The sequence below is a fragment of the Canis lupus genome, chromosome 8 (assembly GCF_003254725.2).
Source record: "Canis lupus dingo isolate Sandy chromosome 8, ASM325472v2, whole genome shotgun sequence".
NCBI lineage: Eukaryota > Metazoa > Chordata > Mammalia > Carnivora > Canidae > Canis > Canis lupus.
In genome coordinates this window covers 70,997,690-71,015,122 of record NC_064250.1, presented here as the reverse complement: position 1 = coordinate 71,015,122, position 17,433 = coordinate 70,997,690, and the positions used below count along the sequence as shown (strand labels likewise).

The 17,433-nt window shown below is 46.9% G+C and overlaps 1 protein-coding gene across 3 annotated transcripts in view; it reads left to right on the top strand.

Annotated features, from left to right (window-relative positions):
• CDC42BPB (CDC42 binding protein kinase beta) overlaps positions 1-17,433 on the top strand; it is a 106,180-nt gene that overhangs the window by 70,498 nt on the left and 18,249 nt on the right. For 2 of the 3 annotated variants that reach the window (XR_004817822.2, XM_025443952.3), the window contains exons 12-24: positions 50-94; positions 358-491; positions 1,994-2,236; positions 4,267-4,377; positions 5,671-5,915; positions 6,010-6,115; positions 6,971-7,095; positions 7,478-7,583; positions 9,301-9,449; positions 10,821-10,915; positions 12,513-12,592; positions 16,286-16,375; positions 16,722-16,799. Coding sequence is in view for 2 of the 3 variants with exons in the window: in XM_025443952.3 (XP_025299737.3) it covers positions 50-94; positions 358-491; positions 1,994-2,236; positions 4,267-4,377; positions 5,671-5,915; positions 6,010-6,115; positions 6,971-7,095; positions 7,478-7,583; positions 9,301-9,449; positions 10,821-10,915; positions 12,513-12,592; positions 16,286-16,375; positions 16,722-16,799 (1,607 nt within the window). In the remaining variant the exon portion in view is untranslated. The remainder of the gene's footprint in view (positions 1-49; positions 95-357; positions 492-1,993; positions 2,237-4,266; positions 4,378-5,670; positions 5,916-6,009; positions 6,116-6,970; positions 7,096-7,477; positions 7,584-9,300; positions 9,450-10,820; positions 10,916-12,512; positions 12,593-16,285; positions 16,376-16,721; positions 16,800-17,433) is intronic. The other variant, XM_025443953.3, reaches the window with a different exon arrangement.

The window sequence follows — 17,433 nt, the reverse complement described above, 5'->3', positions numbered from 1 at the left end:
CAGTTGACTCTTGTCTCACCCTATTCTTTCTCTCCTTTTCCTGCCTTAGAAACCGCCCCCCTCCCACCCCGTCCTGATGCTGAAAAGGGCCCAGGTGAGTCAGTTACACACTGAGGCTTCCTGCGCCCCTCAGCTGCCCCGTGCTTGCTTGCACTGAGACAGGAGGACCCCCAGCCCTTGGGGCAGAGCCGTCACCTACCTATGGTCAGCTCATGTGGGTGGCTGAGCACATGACACTTGACACAGCAGGTTACCTGTGTGAGGAAGTGAGAAAGCTGCTAAATGATAGAGAGCATGAGGAATGATTAAATAATTCACTCTCAGGAAGTCACATGGTCTATTTTCCCTATCGCTCAGATTCAAACAGGCTTGAGCGGCAGCTTGAGGACACGGTGACCCTTCGCCAAGAACACGAGGACTCCACACATCGGCTGAAAGGCCTGGAAAAGCAGTACCGCGTGGTGCGACAGGAGAAGGAGGATTTTCACAAGGTAGTTCAGGATGTGGTTTAACGTGAGAAAGATTTAAATGATTTCGAGGTTGTGAGGTTGAAGTTGTGCAGAGGTCTGAGGGCCTCTTCCAGGACCCTTGTTTGTGTGTGTCCTGGCCTGTGCTGCCTGCAGCCCCTGAGAGGCAAGATTGCCCAAGGATCCTGCTGGCCACTCCGCCTCCTGGCTGGCTGTGAGGTACCCTGCTACAGCCAGCACACACTTTGCAGTGCTCGTCCTGGCTCCTGACCACCCTGCCCTGGGTGCTATACCCCCTATGTGAAAGTAAGGACATAATGGTGTGGAGGCCTTGAGGCTCCCCATGGAGGGTCTCTCTCAGGGTCCACAGCAACCAACCCAGCTAAGGTCACCTGCTTGACTCTGGTGCCAGAGTCCTCACCCTTCCCACTCCATCAGGCCACCTGCAGTGGCCTCTCCCCAAACCCCTCTTCTTTCAGAAGTGAGCTGTTCCTTATGACAGGGCATTGCAAGACAGATCATTTGTTGAAATTTGTGCAGTTCCCTTTAAATGTCTTTTATAAATTTGATTTTCAGTAAAATACATCAAACCGTATGTTTAGATACCAGTGTGTTCATACAACACGATCCTATTTTCTAAAATATATTCACTTATACACTTAAGTCGTTAAATCTATAGTTTATGATCTGTTTTCTAAAATGTGCAGGGTTTCAAACCCAGATTGTTCAGTTCACCACGGTATCCTACCACGGCGCCTTGTCTGGAAGCGCAGCGTGGGACAGGAAGCCCCGCATTACTCTAGCTAGCCTGGCCCAGAACAGCGTGGTGGAGGCAATCCCCTCCTCGTGGTGGGAACCACCATGCTAATCTGTTCAGATCCGCTACTTCCAGTACCAGACCAACAGGTGCCACAGTGACTGTGCCACCCAGTTGTTGAGGAATCAGCTGCAGGGAGGTGAGGCTCCTAGGACAGCCGGTGGTGAGGCCATGTCACCCATGCAGCCAGAGAGACAACCACTTCCAAATCTCTCTCTGGTGAGGGGTTAGGTGTTCAATGATCGTTTTTGTGTGATTCCTTATTTTGGTGGAAATCTTAGGCTTTTCATACGTAACATGTACTTTCCTGATACTGCTATTTAAATAACTGGATTGATGACCACATTCATGCTTCATCCACCTTTGTGATTGTATGGATGGATTAGGGAAGGGGGTGTTGAAACTGGTGAGCCAGACTTGCCACTGTGAGCAAGCCTCCAAGCTGGCTGGGGGAGCTTGAGTTTCCGGTTGCCATGTGGTTGCGGAGTCTTCCCTGGAGTGAGGTTGATGCTTAGCACCTCAGCTCAGGTGTGCTTTTTCCAGGCTGCTCATAGCTGTGCTGGGGCTGAGCAAAGGGCTTTTTCCAAAGAGGAGAGGTTTTGGATCTTGGCCATGGTCCGTAACCAGCGTTTGCTGGGGAAGAGTGAGCTTCCAGCCTCCCATGTCTTTGTTAAGCAAATATAAAACATCTGTCATTCTTTCTATTCAGCAATTGGTTGAAGCTTCAGAGCGATTGAAATCCCAGGCCAGAGAACTCAAAGATGCCCACCAGCAACGAAAGTTGGCCCTACAGGAGTTCTCAGAGCTCAATGAGCGCATGGCAGAGCTCCGCTCCCAGAAGCAGAAGGTGTCTCGGCAGCTCCGGGACAAAGAGGAGGAAGTGGAGGTGGCCATGCAGAAGATTGACTCCATGCGCCAGGAAATCCGCAAGTCTGAGAAGTTCAGGAAGGAGGTAGCTTTTTAGCTGTTTCAGGGATTGTGCTATTTGGACTTTTATAAGATCTTTTTTTTTTTTTTTTTAATTTTTATTTATTTATGATAGTCACAGAGAGAGAGAGAGGCAGAGACACAGGCAGAGGGAGAAGCAGGCTCCATGCACCGGGAGCCTGATGGGGGATTCGATCCCGGGTCTCCAGGATCGCGCCCTGGGCCAAAGGCAGGCACCAAACCGCTGCGCCACCCAGGGATCCCTAATAGTTTATTTATTTGAGAGAATGCATGAGCTGGGGGAGGAGGCAGAGGGAGAAGGAGAAGTAGACTCCCCATTGAGCGGGGAGCCTGATATGGGGCTCCATCCCAGCACTCTCAGGTCATGACCTACCTGAGCTGAAGGTAGGCACTTAACCGCCTGAGCCACCCAGGTGCCCTGGACCTTTGTATGATCTTTTTTTTTTTTTTTTTTTTTTTTTTTTTTAATTTTTTATTTATTTATGATAGTCACACAGAGAGAGAGAGAGAGAGAGGCAGAGACATAGGCAGAAGGAGAAGCAGGCTCCATGCACCGGGAGCCCGACGTGGGATTCGATCCCGGGTCTCCAGGATCGCGCCCTGGGCCAAAGGCAGGCGCCAAACCGCTGCGCCACCCAGGGATCCCCCTTTGTATGATCTTAATAAAACATCTTGGAGAATTTAGCTTGAATACTATAAATTACTTTAAAATCTTAAATTTTATGAGAAACCAAGTAAGTTGACCTGCCAAGTATTTATTTTGTATTTCTCAGCCCTCAGTATCTATTTGTGAAATTATTAAGAGATGTTCTAGGGTCCTGATTTTTAAAAATAACCTTTTAAAGCAAAGAGAAGGTATTCATGCCTAACAAATGTAAACGTGTCATGATGCGATCGATACAGCACAGCGTAAGTGAGGTGAGCCCCAGGTCCATAGCAGGTGGGAGCAGTGGGAAGACCAGGCTCAGCCAGGTGTGCCTTCAGGTCAGCCCAGAGGCTCTGGACCTGCTTTCAGGATGGCTTTATGCTCTTAAAGACCCGAGACCCTGAAAGAGCTTTTGTTTGTGTAGGTTACGGCTTCTCATGTTTACCATGTTAGATATTAAGATACTCTCTTCAGTTTAGCAATAACCTGAATAATAGCATTACGTTACATGTTAACGTAAGTAGCATTTTCTATGAAAAGTGACTGCCTCCCCTATGTAGTGAGGGGAGTGGCATTTTTGTGTTTTTGTTCTTTTCTTTAATAACTGGCTTAATAAACACGTAGGTTGGTATGCCTATTTCTGCATTCAGTCTGCCATGTTTTGCATAAAGTATTTAAAGAAAACCCAGGTAATTAGAAAAAGAAGACCCTTTGATACCCCCCGAAAGGGTCTCAAGACACTACTTTGAGAACTGGCTGTCAAGATACTCTAGATGCTCTTCCATTAATGAGGGGCAGATTTTAAGCAGCCCTTAGTTTGGATTCTGTTAGAAATTGCTCGGCACATTGAATCAGAAGGCCTGAAACTTATGTGCTCATTGTCACTTGGTCTCAAAATGCCTATTTGTTTTCCTCTCCATTTGTCTTAAAACCCAGATATATTTGTAGTTGTAGCCAGCAGTAACTCTGGTCAGCGGAACCCGTAACTAAGCATTACCATTCGCACTCTGGATGAGTCGCTGTGGGGCCTGGGATCTGCTTTAAAGTAATGGGAACATGCGATTCTTCCGCTGTCCCCCCACTCTCATGTGACGTTTGTCGTTTAATAGAAGAATTTGTGTTCTCCAGATGTCCAAAGTATTTGTTTCACCAATCTGCATCCTTCCTAGAAATTTAATGCCAAATTATTGATTTAAATTAGAATTTAAACTTGTTTTATTACTAACTAGCCTTTCGAGATAAGCCTTGAAGTGTGTTTCTCAGCCATTATATGATGGGGGCTGAAATCTGTGAGGAGGGAAGAATTATGAAGGGCCTCAGGACTGCGCTGGCCCAGGGCCTTGGGAGGGCCGGCATCAGGCCAGTAAGCAGTGGCGTTCTTCTTGCAGCTGGAAGCTCGACTGGAGGACGCCGTTGCCGAGGCCTCCAGGGAGCGCAAGCTTCGTGAGCACAGTGAGAACTTCTCCAAGCAAGTGGAAAGTGAGCTTGAGGCTCTCAAGGTAGTGTCTGCCAGAGGCTAGACGGTCACCCTTGCTAACTGTCGTGGTGGGCTCATCAGAGACCGGTGGCTGCAGATGAGACGTGGGATGTGGAGAGGTGGCAGCTCACGACCATGCCTTTAGGACAGCTTTTCGCTTTAAAAGCCCAAGTTGCTTCATTTTTTTTTCTTATATATAAAAAGCCTCAGGCAATTTATAGGAAGCCCTTGTAAACTAATACCCAGTACCTGCCATTTGTCTTGGGTTTCTTTCTTTTTTTTTTTTAAGATTTTATTATTTGAGAGAGAGAGAGCACATGCAGTGGCGGGGTAGGAGGGGCAGAGGGAGAGGGAGAAGCAGACTCCCCACTGAGCGGGGAGCCCGACATGGGACTTGATCCCAGAACCCTGGGATGACCTGAGCCAAAGGCAGACGCTTCACCAGCTGAATCTGTCACCTCTCCCTCAGTACTTATCTTGGAGGTGCCAGTTTCTCTCCATCGTCCTTGCTGCCCTCTGGTCCAGCTGGTGGCAGCCCCCCATGGGCTTGGACTTCTCCCTAGTGCCCGAGTGCTTGTTGCCATGCTGCTCCCCGTGCGGTTGCTACAGCGAGCTTATCACAGTTGGGACACATCCCACCTTTGGTGTCCCCAGTAGCTTCCTGCAGCTCTGGAATGACTCCTCCCCCTGACAGCTCCCTCTCCGCACTTCCCTTTTCTGCCTGCCCCAACCACCCCGATGCCCTCTTGCTGTGTCCACAGCTCCAGTTCGGTGCCTTTGCCTTGCTGCTCATTGCCTGACACAGCGCTTCATGTGTTACCACCTCAACGTTGCCTTCTCTAACTGTCAACTTTGTGCCATCCCCCAGTCTTTGTTGCATTGCTTTGTGTTAGCATCTTGTTGCTTCGTTGCTGGGTTGTTATCAGGCTCTCCCTTCTGCCCCACAGAAGCAGCGACCTCAGTGTTACCCTGTTACCACAGAGGTGCTCGACACATAGCCTTCAAAAGAATATTGTTGCATGATGAACAAACTGTGAGGAGGTTTGGAGACCATTTGTGTGAGGGTGTAGACACAGAGCTTCTGCAGTGCTGGGCAGATCTGGGCACATCCCTTCAGCAAGGCAGATACTGTCTACCCCTAGAACCAGCCTGACTGTTGTGAGAAGGACTTCATGACTGAGGCCAGATAAATCCTTTGCAGTGCCTGTCACTGGCAGGGAAGGGGTGCCTGCATGTGGTAGGGATGACAGGCCGCGTGGCTCTTGAGGGAGGACACAGAGCTCTGTGGTTGACTTTACTTACCCTTTATCTTCAGATGAAGCAAGGAGGCCGAGGACCAGGTGCCACCTTAGAACATCAGCAGGAGATTTCCAAAATCAAATCTGAGCTTGAGAAGAAAGTCCTATTTTATGAAGAAGAATTGGTCAGGCGGGAGGCCTCCCATGTGCTGGAAGTAAAAAATGTGAAAAAGGAGGTGCACGATTCAGAGAGCCACCAGCTGGCCCTGCAGAAGGAAGTTCTCATGTTAAAAGACAAATTGGAAAAGTCAAAGCGAGAGCGGTAAGTGTCCACACTCTCCTCTGTGTTGTGAGTGTAGACTTGTGTCCCTGCCCCCTGCAGGCTTCTGACTCCCCTCTCTCTCGTACCTTCCCAGGCACACTGAAATGGAGGAGGCAGTGGGCACAGTAAGGGAGAAGTATGAGCGGGAGAGAGGCATGCTGCTGGAAGAAAACAAGAAGCTCACGGCCGAGAACGAGAGGGTAATCGCCCCCGCTCACAGCCCTAGTGTCCATGCTCACGAGTCCACTCTGCCTAGTGGTTGTTTGCACAGTTTATTGCTTATGTAAAGTCACTGGTTTGATCTTCTGAATGGGCTGTTTCCCATCAGGTTCAAAGCTGCTAATTAGCCAAAACCACAGCTCTTACCTCTTATGTGTTCAGATTTATCTTTTTTTTTTTAAGATTTTATTTTTTTATTTACGAGAGATACACAGAGGCAGAGGCATATGCAGAGAGAGAAGAAGGCTTCCTGCGGGGAGGCCGATGTGGCACTTGATCCTAGGACCCCAGGATCACTACCTGAGCCAAAGGCAGATGCTCAACCATTGTGCCACTCAGGCATCTATGTGTTCAAATTTATATTGAAACATGAGGGAAGTTAGGTACAGTCAAAAAGTCTACATTGAAAACTAGGTTTAGAACAGTATCTCCGGGGATCCCTGGGTGGCGCAGCGGTTTAACGCCTGCCTTTGGCCCAGGGCGTGATCCTGGAGACCCGGGATCGAATCCCGCGTCGGGCTCCCAGTGCATGGAGCCTGCTTCTCCCTCTGCCTATGTCTCTGCCCCCCCGCCCTCTCTCTCTCTCTCATAAATAAAAATTTAAAAAAATAAAAAATAAATAGAACAATATCTCCTAATGATTAAAGCTTTCAGGCTCTTCAGAAGAACTTGTGCTATAATCCTGCTAATGTCGTAATTTAAAGGGCACCATATGAGCTTCTAGCTTCCCACAGAGCTTCCTAGAGCATACAAGAGTTTAAAATCTAAAAAAATTAAAATGAAAACTCTAAAGGGCACCAAATAACGAGTTGTGTGGTACAATTGTTTAATTTCAGCTTTGTTCCTTTGTGGATAAACTCACAGCTCAAAACAGACAACTGGAGGATGAGCTGCAAGATCTGGCAGCCAAGAAGGAATCAGTTGCACACTGGGAAGCTCAGATTGCAGAGATCATTCAGTGGTATGTGCGTGCCCACCCGCAGTGTCCCCAGCCCAGCCCAGCCCAGCCTGTCACACTGTTCACCACACGGTTCCTCTGAGGCCTCAGCGCAGACCTTGCTGCTCTTTCCCCTAATCGCTAATGTGCAGGGGCAGCAGCTCTGCCCAGGTCATCACATTGCAGTAGAGGTGGAGAAACCCCACCGAGTCACTGAAGGTGTCAGTCAGGCTGGCATGCCCCCATGTTCCGGTGAGCAGGGGGGCAGCCCTTGCTAGCAGAGGCAGTCATTGGTGGTGGGCGATTATTCTCGTTGATAGGACACAGTGTCATTCTGTCCCATGGGAGGCAGGAACCTATTCTCATTTTTAGCTCCTCTCACTCACGGGGTATGGTCCTCCTCTAGGGTCAGTGATGAGAAAGATGCACGAGGTTATCTTCAGGCTCTTGCTTCCAAGATGACAGAAGAGCTCGAGACCCTGAGGAGCTCCAGTCTGGGCTCAAGAGCGCTGGTAGGCTTTGTTCTGAACTCTGCATTTCTATGGCAATGGAATTCATTACTGGCTTTCTCTTGAGCATGAGTGCAGCTGAGTGCCAAACAGGTAACACTGGTGATGTGAGACTCGCATGTGGCTAGTGAAAGCTGCCCAGTTTGAGGAGCTCTGTGAGTTATTGGGCGATCCACAAACTCACAACAGCAAGCGATCACTGAGGGCCGGGCTCTGTGGAGGGATCCTCAGTTAGCAGGATGGGTTTCTGCCCTCAGGGAGATTGGTCTTGTTCATTCTGTCACCCACCTGGTCAGGGTCCATGCGTTTTGAATGCCCACGGTGGGTGGGTGGGTGGGTGGGTGGAGCTCTGAATGCAGCAGAGCTGCGTGTCCACCCAGGCTCACTTCTGGGCACAGCCATTTTTACAGTCGGTGTGTAGAAGTTATTCTGTTGATAACATATACGAGTAACATTAAGGTACAGTGAAACTACTTTATTAGAATTTTATCTACAACTTAATAAACCCTAATTTTTATCGCATGTTTTGCTGATGTGAAAGTGTGTTTACTGAAAAGGGGCAGCACCTTTGAGTGTCATTAACCACTCATCCAGTCACCCAGGCACCCAGCACATTCGTCTTGTCAAAGAACACAGCCATGTTCTTTGCTCTATAATTGAAAGACTTTGTCATTTTTAGATTTTAGATTTACAAATACCAATTCAAATGATCAATAAATATTTTTTCATTTCTACATTTTCTTTTTTTCCAATCATGTTTACGTGTAATCTCGTACTTATGAATCACATTGAATAAATTTAGTGCACAAAACTTATAAAAGATGAATATATAGTCTTAGGTCCTTTTAGCAAAATGGGTTGAGATTCTTATTGCAGAGTATTCCCATTGAAAGGCTTCCTGGATGAAAGTGTATTTCCTTTCTGTCCTTAGAAGTGTATCGTCCACCTGTTGACTGAGGAAGTTCATGTAGGACACAGTAATCTAAAGGGAGTTTTCTCTCATTTGCTGGATTTCATACAGTCGTCAGCATCTGGATGATGTACCCCTCTCTCTGTCCCTGCGCACCTGCAGTGGGTTACCTTCCTTCTCGTAACTCTGTAGACGGGAAGTGAAAAATCCTGTTTTAGTGAAAGCTTTTAAAAGATCTACCAGAGTGGTATCTGCAGACTTCTTCTGTCCCTCCTGAAAGTGGATAGGACTGCACAGGGCTTGGCAGGAATAGGGGAGGACGCTGTTGTCAGGCTGATTTCAATCACAGTCACTCCATCCTTTCTCCTTCCCTTTGCTATTTCAGTCTTCTCGTCCTAGGTAGGCATAACGATGAGCACTGAGATAATTTCTAAGATGTTGAAACAGCAGAATGTCTCAAGATAAAGGAAAAGTAAGACAACTGAGACCCTTCAGTGTAGCTTAGGTTTGTAAGAGTCCAGTGGGCTCAAATTGAAATTAAAGTTAAACTTCAGTTGTATTCTTTTAAAAAATAAAGAAAGGTACATTTCATTCATTAGAAGATCTCTAAGAATAAAAGTCATAAAATGCCCAAACTAACATTGGGTCTGACAGACTTTGATATCATATCTAATGGTATCAAACTAATATTTGAATTGATCTTTAAATGTGATAATACAAGTTTAATTTTAGAAAAAAGATGAATTATTTGCCAGCATTTTGTTAAAGAGCTTAAATACATGTCTGTAATATTTGAACCAATGTCTGCAGGATCCCCTTTGGAAAGTTCGCCGTAGTCAGAAGCTCGACATGTCTGCACGGCTAGAATTGCAATCTGCTCTTGAGGCAGAGATCCGGGCCAAACAGCTTGTTCAAGAGGAGCTGAGGAAAGTCAAAGACACGAATCTCTCCTTTGAAAGGTACCTGGTACCATGGTCTGACCTTGGGCACACACCTGTGCAGTTTCCTCCGTTGATCAGAAGGAACTTTGAGCAGTGGGACGTTTCGGGCACCTACTAGATGCTCAGTAAGAATCGGTTGGATGAATGTGCAGATGCCCTTCACCTACTGGTGGGTTATGCTTAGTGTTTCCAAGAAATAATGAGACTGGTATGGGTCCTTAGCTCTGAAAGGCTGGTGTCCCTGTCTCTGAAAGGTGGATGCTTGTCCTCCCCATGCTGGGCAATGGGATGTCTGATGGCCCCTCTCTGGGCTTCTTGTTCACCTGAGTGCTGTTCAGTTCATCAAGTTCAAATTTTTCCTTTTAACCTGAAACTTACTTTAAAATACAGCTTGGAGGGGGTATGCCTATTTGAAAACTTTTCCAGCCTCAGACAGTCATAGGAACACCATTTATCCATAATAGTAAATTCAGCAAATGTTTGATGAGAGGCCACCACCAGCAGACACTGTTATGTGCCCAGATACAGCAGTGACTCGCTGTTTCATAAAGGCCAGGCCTTCCTACTTGCAGTAGTTGCTGCTGATATGGAAGGTGGGGCAAGCTCCTCCATGAAGGGGCTGGGGACCTGTATATCACCAGGGATGTCACTGATAGGATTATAGAGTCACACATTTTGTTAGTTTGGGGGGCTAAAAGAGTAATAATAGCTTCCGTTTAAATATGCTCCCTGTAAAAACTTTATTCTGCTAATGATATGACCCCTACAGGGTTCCCAGGAGGCCAGCAGTCTTATAACTTCATTTTACAGCTGATGAGACAGAGATGGCAGAGGTGCAGTGGGTCGGCCAGCGTCACCCGCTCAGCTGCTGGACTGTACCATGCGCCTCCTGGCCAAACGTTAGGCACCTCAGCCTGATTGTTCCTGCAATAATCTGTAGGAACCCCAAGACCCCTGGTATTCAGGCAGTGCTCATGGTCTCAGGTGCGGCCCACCCTCTTGCCAGCTAAGGAAAGAAGGTTTAGAGGTCTGGTGGCTGAGTCATGTGTCCCCAGAGGACAAAGGACTCCTCTGGAAAGAGACTAGGAATGTCAAACTCCATGAAGGCTTTAAGAGATACACTTGTTTTGACCATGATTTTTAAGATCTACACCTGTTTATAATTCAGCAGTAGTATCCATATTCTCCATAACACGCTCAGTAGGCTCACTCAGGCAAACAGTAGATCTGTGTTTCTGTTCAACGGTGGAGAGCCTGCCATGTTCCAGCACTTTCCTAGACACTGGAGAGTAGCCCTTGCCCTCACATTCTGACACTTACTGAGTCAGTGTGTGTGGATGACCTATTCTCAGGGTGCTTAAAGCCATTTTTCTTTATTTTTTATCTTAGTAAACTGAAGGATTCCGAAGCCAAAAATAGAGAGTTATTAGAAGAAATGGAAATTTTGAAGAAAAAAATGGAAGAAAAATTCAGAGCAGATACTGGTAAATTAAAATTATAAGCTTCTGAATTATTTAAACGCAAGCTTTTTTTTTTTTTTTTTAGCAATGTGATTTTGGTTTAGATTTAATAGTTTTTACTTACATAAAGAAAGCACTTAACACAACTTTAAAACCAAAATTCTGAAATAAGGTGTGTCCAAAGATACCTTCCCCAAAGGTTAAGCATGGGCTTTGGTTTATCCTTCCCCTTGCATCTTGAAATACACAGCAAATGTGTGTGTGTAAAGGTATGCATCCGTACCCCCCTGGTTACACAAGGCAGCCTACTCTGGGCTCCATTCTGTGTGTGGGGAGGGCCACAGTGTGTGAGATGGTCCCAGGTCCCTGTCCCCTCACAGCTTGCTGCACCGGGGGCTGTGGACGGCTGCTGGACTATTCTCTTGCTGTCACAGAAAGTGCCGCAAGCAGTAGCCATATGTGTACAACACTTCCTATTCCTCTGGGGGTATTTTTGAAAGTGGGATTGCTAGTTAAAGAGTAAGCATGCATCCACTTACACTAGACATTGCCAGACTCTGCCCCGGAGGCTTGTGTCTATGCCTCCCTGCAGGCATGGCAGGCTGGGGCTCCCACCCCACAGCCTCACGCCCAGAGCGGGTCTGCATGCTGAATAGGTAAGAAGTAGCATTGGAACACCGAGTTCACTTGGATTCCTCTTTTCGTGAGCAAGATTGAGTGCCTTTTTATGTGTTTAAGGGCTATTCGTATTTCTGATTCTGTGATTTTTATATATTTGTATCTTTTGCCCATTTTTAAAAATTAAGGTTAAGCTTTTTCTTCTAGAAGCTTTTTTGTATATTGAGGATTAGAACCTTTTGTTTGTGATAGAAGTTGTAGTTTTCCCGGTTTGTCTTTTTATATATATATATGTATTTATATATATATGTATATATACATACATACATACATATTCAGGTGGTTTTTTTGTTTTTGTTTTATTTTTAGGGGGTTGGTTTTGGTTTTTACCAAGTATAATGTGTTTTAGTGCTTTTTTTGTTTTAATTTTTGTGCATCAAATTTATCAGTCTTCCTTTTCTTAAGTCATAGGAAAATATTCCCAATCCCCAGGTATTCAAGTAATTAATTCATGTTTTCCAATACTGGTATGGTTTCATTTGTTAAATTTGGATTACTGATTGAATTAGAATTTACTCTGATGTAAATTTTGTGGAATGGATCTAGTTTTATCTTTTTCCTGTGGCTATTTATCTAATACCAGTTATTGAAAAATTCCTCTCGTACTGATTTTATATGTGACTCTTAACACATGAGATTCCCCTGAGTACCTGAGTCTGTCTCTGGATTTTCCATCCTGTTCATTGTTCACTTGATTGTGATTAAAGAGGCTTTGGGGAATCTATTTTAATATCTGGTAGAGTTCCTCCCCCACCCCTCTTTTATAAAGATTTCTGATACCTTCTTCTTGGTGACTCTCCCACATGATTGTAACTGGAATCACATCACATTCACCAGTTAGCTTATGGAGGATTGACATCTTGATGATGTTGCATCTTCCCATCTAAGCACAAGACTCCATCTTTTAAACCTGCTTTGACTGATTTTTGTTTCTTTCTTACAGGACTCAAACTTCCAGATTTTCAGGATTCAATATTTGAGTATTTCAACACTGCACCTCTTGCACATGATCTAACATTTAGAGTAAGTAGTTATTTTAAAAAGAGACAAATCAATTATTGTAAGTTAGAACTAGTATGACCTGCTCTGACCCCGTGCGGAGCTGCCAGCAACATCTAATGGCTTTCTCTCTCATGTGGACCAGGGTATTCAGTGTATGAGGTTAGACACATGTAAGGTATTCGAAATGCTCCCAGAGAGGTCTCCTCAGACCAAGTGGAAGTTTATTAATTAAAGTGTTCAGCATCTTCCAGGGAGAAATCCACCCTGGCCTCGGGCCATGTGCTATGTATTACAGGCAATTTTGAAAATACAAATTCTTACATTGCAGCAAATGAAGAATAAACGAGTCTCACTACCCTTTCAGTGACTTCTGTATGGCTCTACGGTTTGGCCTTAAGGATGGTTGGAAAAGGTGACTTATTAAGAATAGTACAGTGATGAGTGCCCTGTGGCCCTCCTGGTGTCATAGGTCTGGGGTACGCCTCCACTCTGAGGGTGGCCTGCGTGGGTGTAGGTCAGAGCCACTTGAGGAAGGGGGGCTGTTGGTGCTGCAAGAGCCCCACTTCATCCTTCATGTGCTGCACATGGACCCAGGGCAGTCTGTCCCTCTTTTTCTAAAATGATAGGGACGGACCTTCACTGGTGATCCTTAAAACAAGCCAGAAAGTAAAAATAATGAAAGCAAATTTCATTAATGGGAATTCTGGCAAAGTGTCATTGTTTTTATTGATTTTCAACTTTTTATTTAGAAAACTTTAAACCTGCAGGAAGGTTGAAAGACTAATACAGTAAACATACAGGTGTCTTACTGGCATTTTGCTGCATTTGCTTTGTCTCTCCCCATTAGTGCACAGACGTGTCCCCTAACACTCCAGGGTCCATCGTCTTGAGAGCAGGGGTATTCTCCTCACGTCACCATGCTGTTGTCACCAGGCAGAGGATGTTTCACACCGATGCTGTAGCAAAGCACACCTTTGCATTTTCCTTGTCATCCCAACAAAGTCCTTTTTTTTTTTTTTAAGATTTTATTTGTTCATGAAAGACAGAGAGAGAGAGAGAGAGAGAGGCAGAGACACAGGCAGAGGGAGAAGCAGGCTCCATGCAGGGAGCCCGACATGGGACTTGATCCTGGGTCCCCAGGATCAGGCCCTGGGCTGATGGCAGCGCTAAACTGTTGAGCCACCCAGGCTACCCAACGTCCTTTACTGCTGGTTGGCTTCCCCTTGTCAGGATCCAACCAGAGCTCATAGGTCGTGTTCAGTCTTCCATCTGGAACAGCGCCTCCACTTCTCCCGACCCCCACTTTTTCTGATGTTGGCATTTCTGTAGTGGCCAGCCCGACCGTCTTGTAGGGTGCCCTGTGCTCTGGATTTGCATGAGAGCTCCTCGTGATTAGAAGCAGGTTGAATGCTGGTATGGATGCTGCACGGGGGGTGATGTATACTTCCCACGTGTGTAGTTTGGAGTGCTAGGTTTCATCATTAGGGTGAGGTGGTATCTGCCAGGCCCTACCCCACTCCTCTGTAAGTGCTGGGTCTTTGGGATGGCTGCTGGGTATCTGTCTGGCAGCAGCCTTACGGCAGCGGGCTGCTGTCTGTTGGCAGTCCCTGCCTGGGATCAGTTACTATAAAATCAAGCCGGCTCTAGCCCCCACCACTCTGGCTCGTACTGGCTTGTGTTCACCTGTCAAAATGGTTTCTTACCAAATTACTGATCCTTGTCTTTTCCTTGAAGTCCTCAGTTTTAAGAAGCAAAAATTTTTCCTTGGTCCCCAGAAGCCAGTTCCTTCAGAAACCTGTTGTCGGGCAGCCCCGGTGGCGCAGCGGTTTAGTGCCGCCTGCAGCCCGGGGCGTGATCCTGGAGACCCTGGATCGAGTCCCACATCAGGCTCTCTGTATGATGCCTGCTTCTCCCTCTGCCTCTCTCTCTCTGTCTCTATGAATAAATAAATAAAATCTTAAAAAAAAAAAAAAAGAAAGATAAACCTGTTGTCTCATAGGTCCCAAGCCTCTCCCAAGGCGGGAACACTAGGTGGGTCACTGTGGACCCAGGGCTGCCATCGCAAACAGGATGGAGGTGGCCAGGACAGCAGCATCATTTCTACAGAATTAGTACAAGAGTAGCAGCCCCTGGGGTGGGGTCTCACTCAATTGTTCCACCGCAGTTGGTGGCCAGCAAGCAGCTTCCCCCCAGGGCTAGGCTAGGCCGTGATCTCTGTGCCACCATGTCCAGGGCAGCCAGCACTCCTGCAGCCTCTCGTCAGTCTCAGTCCTTCCTGACCTCTGTGGTTTGAATAGGAAGGACATTCGTTCACGAAGAAAAAAATCCTTGGTCAGAGTCTAGGTTTGTCAAGAGGTCTTTCCAGACCTGAGGATTGTCTTTTAGAAGCTGCCGCCCTTTCATGGTATAAATACTAGAGTGCTTGGCCACAGGGGTGGAATCAGTGTATTTTTGTGCAGAGTTTCATTGGGTGGGAGGTTGCAGTTGAGGACTCCCCCTTGTCCCCACATCTCTGTAAATGCATTAAGTGCTGCCCATGCTGGCCCTCCACTGCCCTCCCTGTGTCCCTAGCAGCCCTCAGGTGTGGACAGCTTCTCGTCTTTAATTCCCGTCCTTGAACCCACCAAGTGATAGAAACCAGCCAGGCTATTACGTGGCTGAAACAAAGTTACTTAGTATTCCTTTACTCTTCATTTATCTGGAGATGGAACTCTAACACGTGTAACATACTTTATTCATGGGAGAAATTTGCTTAGTTTGTAGCTTTGATGATTAGCTAATTGATGTAGCAGCTCCCTTGTGCATTTGTTAACGAATTCAGAGACTGCAGTACACAGTTGTATGTGGCATGTGTAGTTCATGTGCAAGCGCGCTACCTTCCCATCTGAATTTGGCTCCTTGGACAGGAACCTCATTAATTACAACTTTTAGAAAGTGTTTCTCTGATTTGCTTCATTGGGATTTCAATGTGGAACACCAGATAAAGCTGTAAACTCCCGTAGGAACCTCCCAGCCACCTCTGTGTCCCGGTGATAGCACTTACTGAGCATACGGATGTAGTCTGTGTGTGTCTGCAAATAGAGCCTTTCGTGAGGAAATAATTTCAGGAACACTCAAAATGAGGTCCTTTTTAAGTGGTTTTAGAATGAGCTTCAAATTAGATTCAAGGCTTTAGCTTCCGTTTCAGATTGTGAAATTAATTTGAGAATCTTGAGTTCTGAGAACAAAACATTGCTTCCCTGTGTCCTAAAACTTTCAGGGAAATTCTTAGTTCTGGGCATGGGTCCTCAGACCCCTGTTGATGTCAGAATTTCTTCTTGACCCCTGAAATGAAGTTAAAAATCATTTAACTCCGTTATTTTAATGATACCAAGTACAGGTAAAACCACTTCTGAATGAGACCAGTGGGTCGGGTGGTCAGGAGAATGGGTGGTAAGGGCTGTGCGGGGAGGATGAGGCAGGTGGCCTCTGGCCTTTGGCAATGACCATGACTGGTCAGACCATGCAGTCACCACTGTGGTCTCAGAATGCCAGAGACGGTGGTCCTCAGGGGAGGCACCACAGCTGTGAGTGAAGTGGGCCATGAGGGGACATGACGGGAGTGAGGGGCTGGGCAGGGCTGGGGGGTCCCCGGGGGGAGGACCCGTGGAATCAGAATCTGACTTCTGCAGCAGTTCTCTCCTTCCCACTGCGTCTCTGCCTTTGTTTTCACAGAGTGGCTCAGCTGCGGAGCAGGAAACACAGGCTCCGAAGCCAGAAGCATCCCCATCGGTTTCTGTGGCTGCCAGCACAGAACAGCAGGAAGTAAGCAATGTTGCCGTGTTGCTCCCCTACGAGCACTTGGGTCCCCTCCCCATCCATGTCCTTAATGGGCAGAGGCTACGTTCATGCCAATGTAGCCCCCCTGGTCCTGCCTCGCACCCTGTAGCAAGATCCTCTGCCCACTGGTGGGCACAACTTATGTCTTCGAGTTATTGTCAATGCATCAGCTGGTCGATGGCTGCCCTGACAGATGTCTCAACAATGTAGGGAATTTAAAATGCCATTCATTATTAATTGGTTCTAGAGAGAAATGAACCCCAGGCAGGGTCTGACGCATAAGAGCAGTACCGAGCTCAGAGGATGCTCACCTGTCCCTGCTTGTCCCCAGGACATGGCTCGGGCCCCGCAGAGGCCACCCACCGTGCCGTTGCCTACCACGCAGCCCCTCACTCTGGCTGGACCAAAGGTAGGAGCCTGGCTTTGCACTTGTGCTACCTTCTCAGTTTTAGGAGGTAACTTTGTATAAATAAGATAGAAGTATTTTTGTATACACAGTAAGATCCTGGTGTCCTAGTAATGGTTTGCTGTGAGCAGTGTGGTCTGTGAAGTGTCAGGACACTGCTTCTTCTCTTCTTTTTTTTTTTTTTAAGAATTTATTTGAGAAGAGAGCACGAGCAGGGGGAGGAGCAGAGGAAGAGGGAGAAGCAGACTCCCCACTAAACAGGGAGCCCGATGCAGGGCTCAGTCCCAGGACCCAGAGATCATGACCCGAGCCAAAGGAAGACACTTAACCGGCTGAGCCACCCAGGCACCCCTGACCCTGTGTCTCCTTAATGAAGTCCGTGAATGACACATGGTCACATGTTAATTGGGAAATTTCTGACTGTGGTCTCCTCTTCTTCATCTCCCAGACCCTGATCCCTTCTCACGCAGTGACCACTCTGTGTCACATGTCCACCATGCTCCTCCTTCCAGCTGACTTCCACTTGTCTGTCTGCACTTAGAATGGTAGAGAAGCATATGGTTCATGGGAGGGTGTTATTCCCCAGAGTAAGTGGAACTGCACCCAGCAGGTAAACGCAGTTGTGTAACTCATCTTT